Below are 15816 nucleotides of genomic sequence, written 5' to 3' on the forward strand. Positions count from 1 at the left end.
TCATTTAAAAGGGGCATATAATTAAGTTCATACAGATCTATAGCCCTCGCTGGTATCTGGATCCCCAAGTATTTAAGGGCTCGAGCAGCCCATTTAAAAGGGCAATTAGCTTGGAGAACAGTCTGCTCTTTATTCGGTAGTGAAACATCTAAACACTCTGATTTTGTGGCATTAATCTTAAAGTTGCTCAGATGCCCAAATTGTTGCAGCTCCTTCAATAGTGCGGGAAAGGCTATCCTCGGATTGGAGATATAGAGAACTGTATCGTCTGCAAACAAACTCACTTTATAGCACTTATCTCCTACCTCTATGCCCCTAATATCTTCATTCATGCGCAAAGCCTTAGCCAGATGTTCCATTGCTAATACATATAGGAATGGAGACAGCGGACATCCCTGTCTCGTCCCATTCGTAATTTGCACTGATTCTGATAGATATCCATTAACCCGTATTCTTGCAGTAGGGCAGGAGTAAAGTGCTAAGATCTTTGCTATAAAGGAAGAAGGCATCCTAGTCTGCTTCAATGTTAACCAGCCCTTAGTTAACATGGCCACTGTCAGAAGATTGGGAAAGAAAAGAGAAATAAGGTATGCAAAGACTACAAACCTGCAATTATCTAGAAGTGTGTGTTTGTTTCTAAAGGTGTGTTTGTTATTTTAAAGATATGGATAATGCTCCTCTTTAAGATGACAATATGTATATGCGCAGAAAGTAATACTTTTCCTCTCATGTTCTAAGCATCCTTTAGCTGGGACTCTGTAGTACAGCAGAGGTCTAATGAGATTTTGTTCTGCAAGTAGCATTTTATCCCTGGTGTTTTATTATGGAAATTACTTAATAATCATCTGTAAAGACACCTTCCTGTAAATGTCAGTCAGTCAAAGATTTGTGGTTTTTGTTTCCTCTGCCACTGAAAATGAAATGGTAGTTACTTTCTTTTGACATACAGTAAAACTGCAACTTATTCTGAATGGACAGCAAGTACCGGTACTTCTAGAGTAATCACTGTAATTACAAGTTAGCGTGTGGTTCCTTTTATTGCAGAATGACTGTGGTCTGCAATTTTCTGTTTCTTTCTGTTCTTATTGGCTTTATGCAGCACGTATTAACTATTTGGGCTGCATTGTTACTGAAGAGCTGTTTGTGGTTTATTCATAAATGTGAGCCAGGCTCTGTGACAGTTTTGACTTCAACTCTTGAAGGACAAGTTCACATTTAATAAACTTGCCCTTTATCAAATTCCTCACCCCTAAATGCAGCCTGCCCTGGTAAATGTACAGCTCCCTGTTTCAGCGAATTTCACTGTGCTGCCTTGCCTTCCGCCGCGCAGCCTTTCTTCCTGTGGGGAATTCATTGTGGCGAAGGGGGGCTTCATAAAGGACAATTCTCTAAAGGTAAAGGTTAAATGTGCTCCACGATCTTTAAAGTGCTGTGCATACTTTTCCCAAAATTATGCAAAAGGTTTTTTTAATGATAGTTGTGTTGAATTCTAAGAGATCCAACCAGAATTTCTGATGTTTTGAGCAAAAATATGTACGTTATATGCATAGAAAATGTCATATAATTACAAACATTCTTTTATCACTGATACTTTGTTTTGAGGTTCTTTCAAATAATCGAAAGCCTAAAATACAAGCTGTGTATCCATGCTGATACAAGACTGTGTATCAGATTCAGATTCTAAAAACATGTAACTTTTATCTATTTGTCTTTTTTTTCCTAGATATTTGAGTAACCTATAGATCATGGCTACTGCTACTCGAGAACATTGTCTCTTACGACAGCGTAATCCACAGCTACGTTATATGCGAAGTCCAGAGAATCTCCAAAGTTTTGCAACTGGAAGCGCAATGACTGAGAACTTGAACTTTCAGCGAGCCAACAGTGACACTGACTTGGTAACCTCTGACAGTCGTTCCAGCCTGACAGCCAGCATGTGTGAATACATACTTGGTCATGCTCAGGAACTTATCATCTTCTGGGATATAAAGGAAGAAGTGGACCCCACTGATTGGATTGGGCTTTATCACATTGGTAAATCTACTTAATTTTTATGTCTATGTTTAAGTTGTAATGTCTTTTTATTGTAAGTAGGTAGAGGTTCCCTCAAAAAAATTACAAAACCAAATGTAACTTTTTCTAGTGCATGAGAACAAAATAGAATGTAAGCGCCAAATGGACTACGTGCAGTGTATGCCAAATGGACCATGTGCAGTGTATGTATAACACATGTATAAATAAGATTGAGCATTTTTGTTTCTTAAGATTTCACAAGATACGAGTACTACATTTGTAAAGGCTGGGAAAAAGGGAGACTGATGGGGACAGAAATGACAATTACTTCTAACCTCAAGAGAGCTGGTTTTAAAATATTTTATCTTTTGAGATTAATATAATTTCTGAGAGGTCAAAAAGACAAGCACAGGACAAAAAAAACTTGCCCCAAGCATTGCCTCTAGGCTCCCTGCAGCTTATCTTTTTTAACATCTTTGTTCTTTGTTCTTTCTTGTCTTACCATGCCTTGTTCCACAAGTTGCCTTGATGCAGAGGCATGCATCTTAGTAAAAACAGGACTTTTCCTACACTTGTCACAAAGGCTCATGATGACTTAAAATATGATAACTGATGTAGGAATAGTCAAGTAGCAGCACGGTAGGTGTAGAAAACAAAGATCCACAGAATGAATGAAGCAGAAGCAGCACCTTTAGGTACAGCTTTCTTTCCATGAAGAAGAGCAGCAGAGTATGACATCACTAAATCTCACTTCAAATCTCATGAAACTAACAGAGGCAACAGTGCCTCAGGCTCCATTCACATATAATGCTTGCGTTTCCTGCACGGTCTTCCTTGCGGAAGACAGCGCGGCAACGCAAACACTAAAATCTTTCATCCGCACAGATTCCGCTCATTTGCGCCTATTATAGCCTCAAACGTGCGGAATCCGTCAAAAAATCTCACTTGGACTATTTTGCGGGCTACGCGGTTTTGTACTGCGTAGCCGCTGCAAAAGTCTGAGCAATGCACATTTAAAGTGCATTGTTTTTCCTGTGTAGAGCAGCTCTGTGCGTATTTGGCCAGCCGAATACGCGCAGAGAACCACTCCAGTGTGAATGGAGCCTTAGATGATATCATACTAAAGATATACAGCTATGAGGCTCAGGACATGCACTATTTTTCAGGTGGTATTGCAGACAAAATATACATTTTCAGGGTACTGCTTATGCAGAATTACAATTTCTACATATTCCATATATGATGGCAAATCTTCACTTTTTGATGTGAGGTCCACTTCAATATTTATAAATCAGTATTGACATTTTTTACCATTATACATTTTATGGATGTTTTAAGGTTTTACACATACAGTATTATGAGCCTTAACAATCATTCCAGGAAAACAAGTGTAACAGAAAGTTATATGGAGCTTAAAGAAAAAGCCATGTCAGTCACAAAGTCAATATAAGCAAATACAGAAAACATATCTGTTCATGGTGAATAATGGGATAGGGACAGGTCCAGTGGTGGGCAGAAAGGGCTTTTATATTTATGACGTGTCGATAGGCAAGTATGTAGCTTCCATTTAGTAAGTGTGCATCCTGGGCTATGAAACTGGGAAAAGGTAATCTCTTGGGGTCAGAAAGCTGTAGAGGGTAGAAAAAGAGGTATATGGGTGTGTGTGTATGTGGTAGGACTTTCAAGGGATGCTGGGGAGGAGGGTTAGAAGGGGCAGAAATGGAAAGGTAGAGAGAAATAGGTAGTCATCAGGTAGGTGTGTTAGGAGAGAATGGGGGATAGAAGACTATTGGTGAATTGAGTATGAATCCTGTAAGCTGGGGCGACTATGGCTCTATGGTACATTCTATGGTAGGGATGGCAGTATGTCATGAGTCTTTGGTGTTTTTTAACTCAAGTCTGTTGACCCACCTTTAAATGTATCAGGTGAAGTTGTCTTAATCAATGTACATCAATTATTTTATCCTCTGTGTCTTTTCAATCCTGACAAACCAGTCTTTTAGGTCTGAGGGTGTTTTGTTTTACCAGTATTTTAAAATGAACATTCAATCTTTGTTAATTAAATGAATTGTAAGCACCTTATGGTATAATGGAAAGAATGATAAGTAAACCCACTTTCAGGTATGCAAAAATCTGAAAGGGGGGGGGGCTTTAAAGAAACATTAAGCTCGCTCAATATAGTAAAATGTTAAAAATAATTTATTGTATAGCAATCCATCAAACAATATTATAAAAAATACATAATAGAAGGATTGGTTGAATAAATAAACACAATTATTATTATTATTATAATACAGCATTTATATAGCGCCAACAGTTTGCGCAGCTCTTTACAATATAAGGAAGACATTACAATCGCAATACAATTCAAGACAAGATGGTAAGGAGGGCCCTGCCCCTGAGGGCTTACAATACAGATAGTATCACAATACTTTACATATGTTGTTTATATTTGATTGTGTGGAGACATTGGTTCTTCTAAATACCCCAACATTTTTCGCCCAGTGGGGCTTCCTCAGGGGGATGTTTAAGTCCTAAGAGGAGAACCAATCCATATGTGTTAAATTAATAACCACATCAACAATTAAAATAAATAAATATGACTAAAAAAAATTATGTTTTAAGCAGTATAATTTAGCATATTTCACCATAATAAATAAAGAGAATATATACAAAAGCAAAATAAATGACACTGATAGTGAAAAGAAAATATATAATATTTTTTCCCTTAAGGCAATTTTGTGTATCTACTTTTACTTGTTTCACAAGCTTGCAAAGTGAGTGATATGTTTGGATGTATTTCTGTTATTTATTAACGCAACACCATTTCACAGATGTAGTCAACATTTTGGAAGTTATTTTGTGTTCACTGGAAAATATTTTTTTGTTTTGATAAGACAGTATATGGAGAGAAGGGACGAAATCCCTCCAACCAAATCAGTACGTAGCACATAAAACAGAAGATATTCACGTTTCATATTCCCATTAATAAGAAGATTATTTCACATTGCAGGACATGTATTTGTGATAAACAAAAGTACCAATGGAATGTAAAAAGCCAAGAAGAGTATATTTTTATTTTTAAGGTTCTGTGCTCTCAACAGTTATGTTTTAGGGAATTTTTAATACATTTTTAACTGCATAAGTTGCATTTGTGAGGCAGATTTTTTTTAAAAAGGCAGCTATTTGTGGTATGAAATGTGACCTGACCCATGGAATCAAAATTGTTAAACAACTGGGGTATACCTGAGGAAAAGTTTGTACAGCTTGTTAGGGAGCAGCGCCACTGCAGAGGAATCTTGTATTTAATCTCTTTCATATTAATGGAGCATTTAAAGCCGATCTACCATCAGATATAGTTTTCATTTTAAGTGGATCCAAGCTAAGTAGTATGTTTGTGTAACACCTGAAGGTATTTATTACCTCTCAAAAAGATTATAGTACTCCCCTGAACAATACTTTCATCTTCCTTTCTTCATTACTGTCTTCAGGAATCATCCAGGGTCAGCCTGTACTTCCTGAACTAAGATGCTGGCCTATAAATGACACAGTCAGGTAAATCCCAGTGCCTGGGCAATAGCTTTTATGTTCTTGGCTGTGTGTGCACACCGATCGGTCTGGAAGTGAGGGTTGGTGGAGGGGAGACTGAGGAATTCCACTTCATGCCTGCGACAGATTGACTTGCATCTCCCATGATGTTTAATTCCTAGACTGTCAAAATCTCTTTTCTAATGATGTTGAAAAACTGTTTTTATTAGAATGCTTTATTTTGTGGTATTTATTATTGCAGACTAATAAATTTACAGACAGGTCTGCTGATTTTTGATTTTCACCTAAACTTTTTTTTTCTGAGCAGGGCTCAGGCTTGTTTCCCATTTAAACATTGCTGGGATAAGCCTTTGATCCTTTGGTAAATGCTATTTAGAGATGCATATATATTGATGAGCGAAGAGGTTTTTCTTCTGTGATCATTTCGGCATTTAGATTCATAAAAAGTGAATGAAGTGAAAGGAGGAGGTCCTGTAGCAAAGGAATTAGCAAAGTGTTTGAGTTGCAAATGTCTAAGGTACACTTTTTGTGGAATGTCACATGCAAATGAACATGGATGACATCTTCTGTCTGTTATGTATCCTTGTCACCAAAAGGTACCATCATTCAGGCAGATTGAGGTCTAATTTAAATATCGACTCCAACTAAAAAAAAAAAATACTTGGCCCAGTAATAGTACAAATTAAAAAGCAGATTTTGTTGGAATACTTGCCTTCATTTCTGCAGTATTTCTTTTCCACCCCTAGATGCCATCAGTCTTCCTGGTTGCCAGCATCATTAAACTCACTTCCTTAGAGCCTGTCATGGACCTGCCCCTTGAAGGCTAAGTTTGCTTTTTGGACCATGTTTCATGTTATACCCACATTCAGGGTGTAACATGAAACATGGTCACATTGCAACCCCCTCATGCCCCTCCTGCCCCCATTCACATAAATCATGGGGTTCATCACCCCACAGGCTGCTACTTTTTTTTCATTTGGGCACAGCTGTGTGTGGTTCTGCTCACACAGCCACGTCATACATTCACAGATGCTTTGAAAGGATCTTTGAATGGAGAAACTACAAGTCCCATTAGCTACCACTAGGGCTGCAGCTAACGATTATTTTCAAAATCGATTAGTTAGCCGATTATTACGTTCGATTAATCAGATTTTTTTTTTTAAATGGCTCCAGTGATACATAGTTAGTCAGGTTGAAAAAAGACACATGTCCATCGAGTTCAACCTAAAACAGTAGTGATGGACTACTAGTTTGTATTGAGATTGTAGTCCATCACGGGAGCAAGCTTGGAGCGGTGGAAATAAAATAAAAAAGTGTAATGTAAAATATAGTGAAATGGAAAGTGTAAAATAGCAATCTATGCAGAATGGCACCGGCTATAGAGGACTACATATGCCAGCAATAATACATTTATACAGCGCAATGCAGAATACCACCAGCCATAGAGAAATACAACATATCCCATCAATAGTACATTATACAGCGCAATGCAGAATACCACCAGCCATAGAGAAATACAACATATCCCATCAATAGTACATTATACAGCGCAATGCAGAATACCGCCAGCTATAGAGGAATACAACATATCCCATCAATAGTACATTATACAGCGCAATGCAGAATACCACCAGCTATAGAGGAATACTATGAATCCCAGTAATACATTCTACATACAGTGTAGAATGTATTGCTGGGATTTGTATTCCTCTATAGATGATGGCACATTGTGCTGTATAATATATAGCGAAATGTACCATCAGCTATAGAGGCATACAAATCAAACTATCTTAGCAATATATTAATACAGCGAGTTGTGCCATGTGGGGGAAAGTGCAGGCAGTCTTACCTGAGCAGTCTCCCAGCAACTTTCTTCCGAGATCTTTGGGCCTGACTGTTGGCGGTTGCCATCCCCCGACCCCTGCTCCTCCTTGCTTCATCTTCTCCACACTTCCCCGTGCCATCTCGCTTTATCGATTGTGGATGCGCGGGAGAGGGGGCGGGTCTGGCAGCGGCAAGCGGGTCTGAGAGCTGAGTGAGGCGTCGTGAGAAGAGGCGAGCGGCGTGTGTAGAGCCACAGGCAGGGCAACTAATCGATAATGTAAAACGTTTGAGAACGATTAGTTGTTGCGGCCCTAGCTACCACGATGGAGGGACTTGTAGTTTCCAATGATGTACCAGTGCAGTGACATCAATGTAGTTTATTGTTTTTTTCCTCTTGTCCATGTGACTGAATGACTGTACCTTGGCATGGACATGGATGAGAGGAAGAATCTGCAAGAGCCAATTCCATGGGTCTTGGTTGCAGTGCTTTACTGACTCCAATGATAAAAATATTATAAATGCACATTTTTTTCTGTGTGCATTTATTATTTTTGCCTTTAAAGAATAAGGTCTGATGCTGCGAATGATGTGACTGCAATTGAAATTTGTTTTCATTTTCCCATAACTATAGAAAATACCTAAATGAGATTGTTTTAGCATAATAAAGAGTTCCTTTTAGAAGCAGGAGTCCTCTTAAATGTTGAATGAGAATCAGGCAGGGTAGTAAGAGATTGAAAGTAAAACCACGGTATAGATGATGGTTTGAAAGTCCCAGATTTTAGCTAAATTAAATGTGCTTTTCTGTAATTGAGGTTAAGATTATTATTTGCATCCTTATATAGCTGGCCTGCTTATTCTTGGCTTCTTGTGGTCCCAGATAAATGGGTCTAGTGACGGTTGAAAGGATTTAAATGAAAACTATTTTCGGTAAGCACATATTTTGAATTGTATATGTTACGTATACCTTACAGGATAAGTGCACTCCAGATATGCAGCATCCCAGTGCTCTCCTCTTGCCTCTGCTACATCTTTCAGGTAGCTTAAAACATTATCATTGTTGTATCTTGGTCTGCTTAAGCTCCTCTTGCAGCATCTTGGTTTGCTTAGAGTCTCTGTAACCTGAAAGCCCGCACACCTAAATTTGAAAGCTACAGACTGGCACATAGACTGGGGTGTGGAGGAGAACAATTGTAGAGAATACATCCCACTGCAAATAAAGGATCTTGTAGCCATCTAAAGTCCTAACCCAGAGCCAAGGACAGGGTGTAGGCAACCTTTATATCCAAAATAAAATAAATAAATAAACTTTTATTCAGATTTTTATTTGCTGTGATTGTACCATACAAGATGATCATTACGGCATTACCTAAACTATCAGGGTTATTCACAAAAGAGTGAAGGTTGGAGAAGGCAGGAGAAGTGAACAATCAAGGACAACATAGCTGAACTGGAAAGTGAGCTGAATTGGAGAATTTTTTCAAATCAGCTATTTTGGCCTAGATTGTTCACTTCTCCTGTCTTCTAGAAACTCTTCACCCTTCTGTGAATAACCCTACATTTTACCATCCTTATCAACAGTAAAGAGCTACAATCCTAGTGATGGAGAATCTGAGCAAATATGGCTGCCCTCTTGTACCCTTATATAATTATAAACTATACAAAGAAGCACATTTTTAAGTTTTACATGGAGTAAGGAAGGATTAGAACCTCTTATGAGTTGTTTTGTGCTGTCCTTTCAAGAGATTTTTTCCTCCCCTCCCAGCACTGTCACTGGGACATAATATAAGGAGAAATTTCTCCAAAAAGAATGATACAGGTCTAGGCGGCATACAGTGTTGTGACTGATGTAGCAGTGGACTGGGGAAAAGGACCGATGCTTATAATGACAACAGCAGATGGCGCTATGCAGTTGCGATTATAAGAAGGGGAGTCACCAGCACTCCATTTAAGGATGAAAGAATCAGCATAATTTTATTTCCATAACATCACATTGGTCATGCAGCCCATGTACACTGTATGACCCATGTGACGTTATGGAAATAAAATCACGCTGATTCTTACATATGTGCTGGTGAAAACATCTTAAGATTTCTTCAAAAAAGGACACAACAGCAATAATTTTAAGAGCTTTACTGTGTTCATAGACTGGGGGTAGGCTAGGACCTTAGTAAGCTTTTTATTACTGGACAAATTCCTCAGCTTCTTCTTGTTGCACTGATAGCAAGTGCGGGGAAAATAACAAAACTGTTTCATTAAGCTGATCACTTTCACGTCCGTAAAACAAAATGCTCATTGTTTGCTGTTTGCCAGGACCTGGAAGTGGGTTCTTTATTGTCAATTACCAAAGTGTTGAAGCAGACTGTTAGTAAGTTTTGTGACCAGAATAGATTATTGTATTCTATTAAATGCCCATGTGTGATCTTCTCTGTCTAGGATTAGAATAGATGCATCCACCCATCCTGGCATAGATGCATGTGCCCCATTTCAATCAGTTGAAGAAATTTGTCAATTTAAAGTGTATGCAAAGCCGTTATATTTGTTGTGTTGTGGATAGAGAAAAGAATACTGCAGGTGTCTCCGATTGGGGAGAGTTGAGACCCCGCACAGCCCCCTGAGACCTTGCACAGCCCCCTGAGACCTTGCACAGCCACCTGAGACCCCTCACAGCCTCCTAACACCCGGCACAGCCTCCTAACACCCAGCAAAGCCTCCTGAGACCTCACACAACCACCTCCTGGAGACATCAGGCTGGCACCTTGGAGTAGCACATAGTGTGTAGCTTCTTATTATTCTGCATTGATGTATAATTCATTGCTGGGATTTGTAGACCTGTATAGCCAGCTGCCATTTGGCATTGCTGTGTAATGTATTGCTGAGATTTGTAGACCCTCTACTGCTCTCAGTGGCAGAACTACCAGGGGTGCAGCGTTGGCAGCTGGTATTGGGCCCTGGCACTTCACCACTTTTCTAAAACCATTAGTCTGTATTGTTTTAGAAACAATGGCACATGACACTGAAAAAAAAGTATTGGTAATTGGCATCTGCGAGTACTTGAGGAAAAGCATCGGTACTCGTACTCAGTCTGGAAAAAATGGTATTAGTGCATCCCTACTCTATAGTATTCTCCTCCGCTCCCCCACTGGAAGAGGAGATGGCTATGACATGCAAGGAGGGAGGGGTTGTGCTTAGGGTATTGACTCTTCTGAACTAGTCACATTTGGCAGGAAGTTCAGAGGCACATTACAAGTCAATAAAAAATCATTTATGGAAAGGAGGAGCACTGCAAGTAAGCAAAAACGTGATTTATCTGTGCTTGTGCCTGCAATTTTTTTAAAAGTTGGTGACACTGTCTCTTTAACACTTCCCCTCTCTACCCTAAACAAAATATATAAAAAAATAACTTTGCCTTTACAGACATTTTGTTTTTATTATAGCCATGTGCTTGAGCTTGATTACCACAATGGATACTGTAAGGAGTATCACCCAATGGCTATGTAGGTTTAGTTTTGTCCCACTGTCCAAAAACATTGTTAGATTACTTATCTTTTTTTTTAAATGAGCATGATTCTTGTATGACAGTTCTAGGACATAAACATGTATGTCTCTGCATATGTATCCAGGTCTACTAGAGCAGCCACTAACATAAATCATGTTGTGGTTGCTGATATATATTGTATCTGAATACAGTTATAAAGATGACAAAGAAATATATAAACAAAAAAGTAAATTATTATATAAACAACATGAAAATTAAAATGATAATCGCATACAGCAATATAACATTAGTCCTAAAGTTTTATTTGATACTATCAGAGGTTTAAAGTAACCCAACCAAAACACAAACATTTTGGGAAGCCCCCCACTGGCCCCGCTGACATCGGACAGCTTCTCCTCCCTGCCTGGAGCCACTCCATGCTTCTCCTAGGATCCCCGCTACTCTCCCCCACCTGTATGGGCTCAGGCAGCGGGGCTCCGAGCAGAAATGGCCAGCGAGGGGGGGCGCGACGTGAGAGAAAGCAGCTAGCGGGGAGGAGAGCAGAGCCACTGTTATCCTGTCAGTTTCAGGATGACATCGGCTGTTTGCATGGCCGAGCGGAGGATCATTAAATACGTCTAATATTTACTGATCCTCTGTGCGCAGAACAAACACTAAAGTCATCAGCTGAGTTAGGAATGAACATTGTCCTTGAATGATAATAATTAGGGATGCACCGATATGTTGGCCGCCGAAACATATCGGCCGAAAATGGTGCCACTTTCTGGCCGATACAGAGGTGCATCCATTCTTTCTCTCTTCCCCGCTGGGCTTCGCTGTGTGTCCCAACGGGAGGAGAGAAAGTGTCACAGGCGGCCAAGCACTGCGGGAGTAGAGCGCTATGAGCGGCCGACGTCTCTCCTCCCACACCGCTCAGCCTCCTGTGACAGATCGGCAGAGCGGTGTGTGGGCGGTGACAGCTTGCAGTACTGTCGCAGGATGTTGTGCTCCGCTCGCTCAGCCTCCTGTGACAGCGTGTCAGGATGGAGAGCGGTACAAACACTCAGCGATCAGTGATTGCCAAGTGTTCATACATAATTGAGGACATGGTATGTTGACTATATCCTCAATTATGAATGAATATGAAGTGATCTACATCACCTCCTGTTCATTCATGATTGTGGTTATAGTAAACATACTCTGTCCTCATGTTATGAATGAACAGGAACACTCAGAGGATTCCTGTTCATTTATATCAGGGGATGCAGAAAAAGAGATTGAGAGGATGCAGAAAAAGAGAGGGGAGAGGGGATGCAGAAAAAGAGAAGAGATTGTGTTCTCAATCTCTTTTTCTATTTTCATAGGGAGATATCAGGGGTCTGTTTAGACCCCTAATATTTCCCCAAAGCCCCTCAAAGTTAAGTAAAAAATACAAATATTTAACAAAAAAGAATAAATTAAAAATAAAATATTACAAAATTTCGGTTTTTAAATTTTCATTTCCGTGCACCTCTAATAATAATTTAATAAAATAAGATAATTAATAATAATTTATATTTTTCAAGAAAAAAGAAAAGTAGACCACTAAAATAGCCTTGTTTTGCTAACTTCATGTTTCAAACAGGGCTATTCTCCTGGGATATGACTCTCTCTAAAAAGGGGAAAAAATGCTACCACCAAGAGATGCATTGTATACATTTCAGTAAGTCTACAAAAAAATTGTGAAAGATGTAATTTAGGAGAAATGAGTGAGGTGCTGCCACCTATTGGCCATTAACTGACATTGCACTTATATTTTATTGACCAAATAATTATTATGCAGCAGAAATATTTACAAATAAGTCTATTTTATGAGATAACATTTTGATGCATTTCATTTTTTTAACGTTTTTACCACATGTTGTATTAATCTTACTTTATTATATGAATGTTCATGCGGTTCCTAACATCATGTTGCTATTAATGAGTAAATTTTAAAACTGTTCACTAAAATTTTAGTAATGAAGCCCCCCTTTTGTTTACATTAATTACTCAGAACCTTGCATCAGGCGTACTTGCAGTAATTACACACACTAACCCGCTGAACCAGACAGCTTAAAATGGACCAAAGATCTCACCGCAAACCAAGCTTGAGAAAGGGGATCCCTCACCAAAACACAGTGAAGCTTTGATCTAGGAAGTAGGAGGAACCTCTCCCTGCTTGACACCTTGGTCTGCATGTTGTACGTTGGGTCCTACTCAGCTAATCCCAGTATCCAGCCATGTTTCAATGTTAACCACCGCCACTAGCCACAGCAGGAGGGTCCCTGGACTTCAAGAGGAGAACACCTCTAGGCCACAGATTAATGATTTATGTTATTTCACTTATGAGTCCATTTGTTTTAGGATTGTATCCTAATTAAAGTAACTTGCTACTCTATGCTGGTGGGCTATCTGCCCTTTGTTTTCCCTTTAAAATTGAAAAGTACTTGCCAAAGTTTGTCTGGTCTTTGGGTTCCGTGTAGAGTCAAATTTGTTTGCAGAGCAAGTCCATTGTGGTATATCAGAGTCACTGGCTCTCATAAATGACTCATAGCATTTTTTCACAGTTTGTAGATAGTAGACGAGAGCTACAGCTGACAATTGCAGAAAATTTTTCTGGCTCCTGAAGAGGCTGTTTACAGACATAACACAACCAGTTGAAGTGCTTTAATATGCTCTAGTGCAGGCCTTCTTAAACTTTCTCCACTCGTGACCCCTTATTGGCCGAGGAAATTTTTAACCTCCCCAACTCCCCCCCCCGCCGCGGACAGACGGTCGGTCGGTGTCTGTCATTACCAACTACTAACCCCCCTTACCTTTACCTCCAGCAGCTGTGCTCCACTTCTGCTGGGTTAAAGAAAGCTCCGTCAATGGAAAAAAAAACCTTCCTGCATGCACTGCTCAGGAAGGTTCCAAGTGGACAGGGGGGGCCCTAACAACTACACTACACTGCACATTAAACGAAAATAAAAAAATCTTGCTTGGAGCCCAGGCCTCTCTGGCCGACTGGGCCCCTCACACAAGTACTGGCCGTACACCCAGGGGCGTATCTGCTGCGAGGCAAACAAGGCGTTTGCCTCGGGCGGCAGATTTCCAGGGAGCGGCAAAAATGCCGCCCCCCAAAACATTTAGGCAGCCGGTGTTCGATCAAAGGTTCCCGGGCTGCACAGAACCCGGCAGCCTTGCAGGGAGGAAGCGGCGGGCGGTGGAGCAGGATGAGACAGAGACGGAGAGGCAGGGGGCGGAGATGGGGGCGGGGATGGAAGAGGCAGAGTGAAGACGGAGTGCCAGGAAGCAGTGGGCGGACACAGAGGAGATGGGGGCGGAGATCGAAGAGACGGGTGAAGACGGAGGAGGCGGGGGGCCTAAGACTGCAACAGAGGAGGCAAGGACAGAGACTGGTCCGCGATGGAGGAGGCGGGAAGACCCAGGCTCCAGTCAGGGGATGAAGCTGAGACGATTGGGCGCCTAGGCAGTGGAGGAGGCTGGGTTTCCTGTGCTAGGTAGGTGGACTGTGCTGGCAGGGCCCAGCATAGGTTTTGCACAGCCCACCAAAGAGTCGCAGGTGGGCTTTGCAGGAACTGTGGGGGACTTTGCATGATCCTTAGGGGGCTCTGCAGCCTGCAAAGCCCACCACAGATCTTGCACAGCCCCCCCCCAGATCCAGCAGACTGCAGGCTCTCAGGGGCTCTCTGCAGGACCTGTGGAGGGCTTTGCCGGGTCTCAGGGGGGATTTGCAGGATCTGTGGTGGGCTCTGCTGGGTCTATGGTGGGCAGAGCCCATTACAGATCCTGCACAGCCCCCCTGAGATCCAGCAGACTGCGGGGGCCACAGGGGGTCTGTGCAGGATCTGTGAGGGTCTCAGGAGGCTGTGCAGGATCTGTGGTGGGCTATGCCCACCATAGACCTCGCAGAGCTCACCACAAATCCTACATGAAGGTTCACCCCCACTTTCCAGATGCTTGGTGACAGCTTGCTTCTCTGACGTTTGATTGCAGGAGATAGTATCTCAGGGTCACAAACTGGAGTTTTACTCCCTGTACCCTCCTTGGATTTTTACCTCCAACCATCATATGTCACCATACAAATTAGCAGATCTCCATCAAGCCCTCCCAGCTCCTCTGGTTCAAGGTACCATTGCCTGTTTTTGTGGCAGTATGGTTCCAGAGGGTTTTATTCCAATCTGTTTAGCATTTCCATTAGGGATGCACCAATATATTGGCCGCTGAAACATATCGGCCGAAAATGGCACTTTTGGCTAAATGCTGAAAATGCAATTGTCCTGCCGATACATCGGCGCATACCTGCTTTCTTTTCTCCTCGCTGGGCGCTGCTCTATGTGCCAGCGGTGAGGAGAGAAAGTGTGACAGCCGGCCGAGCGCTGCGGGAGGAGAGCGCTGTGAGTAGCCGGTGTCTCTCCTCCTACACCGCTCAGCCTCCTAACGCAGTCCAGCAGAGCGGTGTGTGGGTGGAGAAAGCCCGCACTATCACAGGAGGCTGGGCTCTCCTCCCTGTACCGTTCGCTTAGCCTCCTGTGACAGCGTGTCAGAGAGGAGAGTGAGAGCAAACACTCAGTGATAAGTGATCTCTGAGTGTTTGTAGATAATTGAGAACATGGTATGTTTACTATATCCTCAATTATGAATGAATGGGAAGTGATCTATATCCCCTCCTGTTCATTCATGATTGTGGTTATAGTAAACATACTCTGTTCTCAAGTTATCAATGAACAGGAACAATTGGAGAGGATTCCTGTTCATTGATAACAGGGGCTGCAGAAAAAAGAGATTGAGGACTCTGTGTTCTCAATCTCTTTTTCTATTTTAATAGGTGAATGTCAGGTGACCCCTAATAATTCCCCAGAAGCCTCTAAAAGTAAAGTAACAAATATTTAATAAAAAAATTAATAAATACAAATAAATATAAAAAAAAT

At 41.2% G+C, this 15816-nt stretch overlaps 1 protein-coding gene across 1 annotated transcript in view; it reads left to right on the plus strand.

Moving 5' to 3' along the window:
* HECW2 (HECT, C2 and WW domain containing E3 ubiquitin protein ligase 2) overlaps positions 1–15816 on the plus strand; it is a 220675-nt gene that overhangs the window by 87432 nt on the left and 117427 nt on the right. Inside the window, exon 3 of the mRNA XM_018562010.1 lies at positions 1724–2034. Coding sequence (XP_018417512.1) covers positions 1746–2034 — 289 coding nt within the window. The 5' untranslated portion in view covers positions 1724–1745. The remainder of the gene's footprint in view (positions 1–1723; positions 2035–15816) is intronic.

The sequence above is a fragment of the Nanorana parkeri genome, unplaced genomic scaffold, assembly GCF_000935625.1.
Source record: "Nanorana parkeri isolate BGI_ZX_2015 unplaced genomic scaffold, ASM93562v1 scaffold555, whole genome shotgun sequence".
Classification (NCBI taxonomy): domain Eukaryota; kingdom Metazoa; phylum Chordata; class Amphibia; order Anura; family Dicroglossidae; genus Nanorana; species Nanorana parkeri.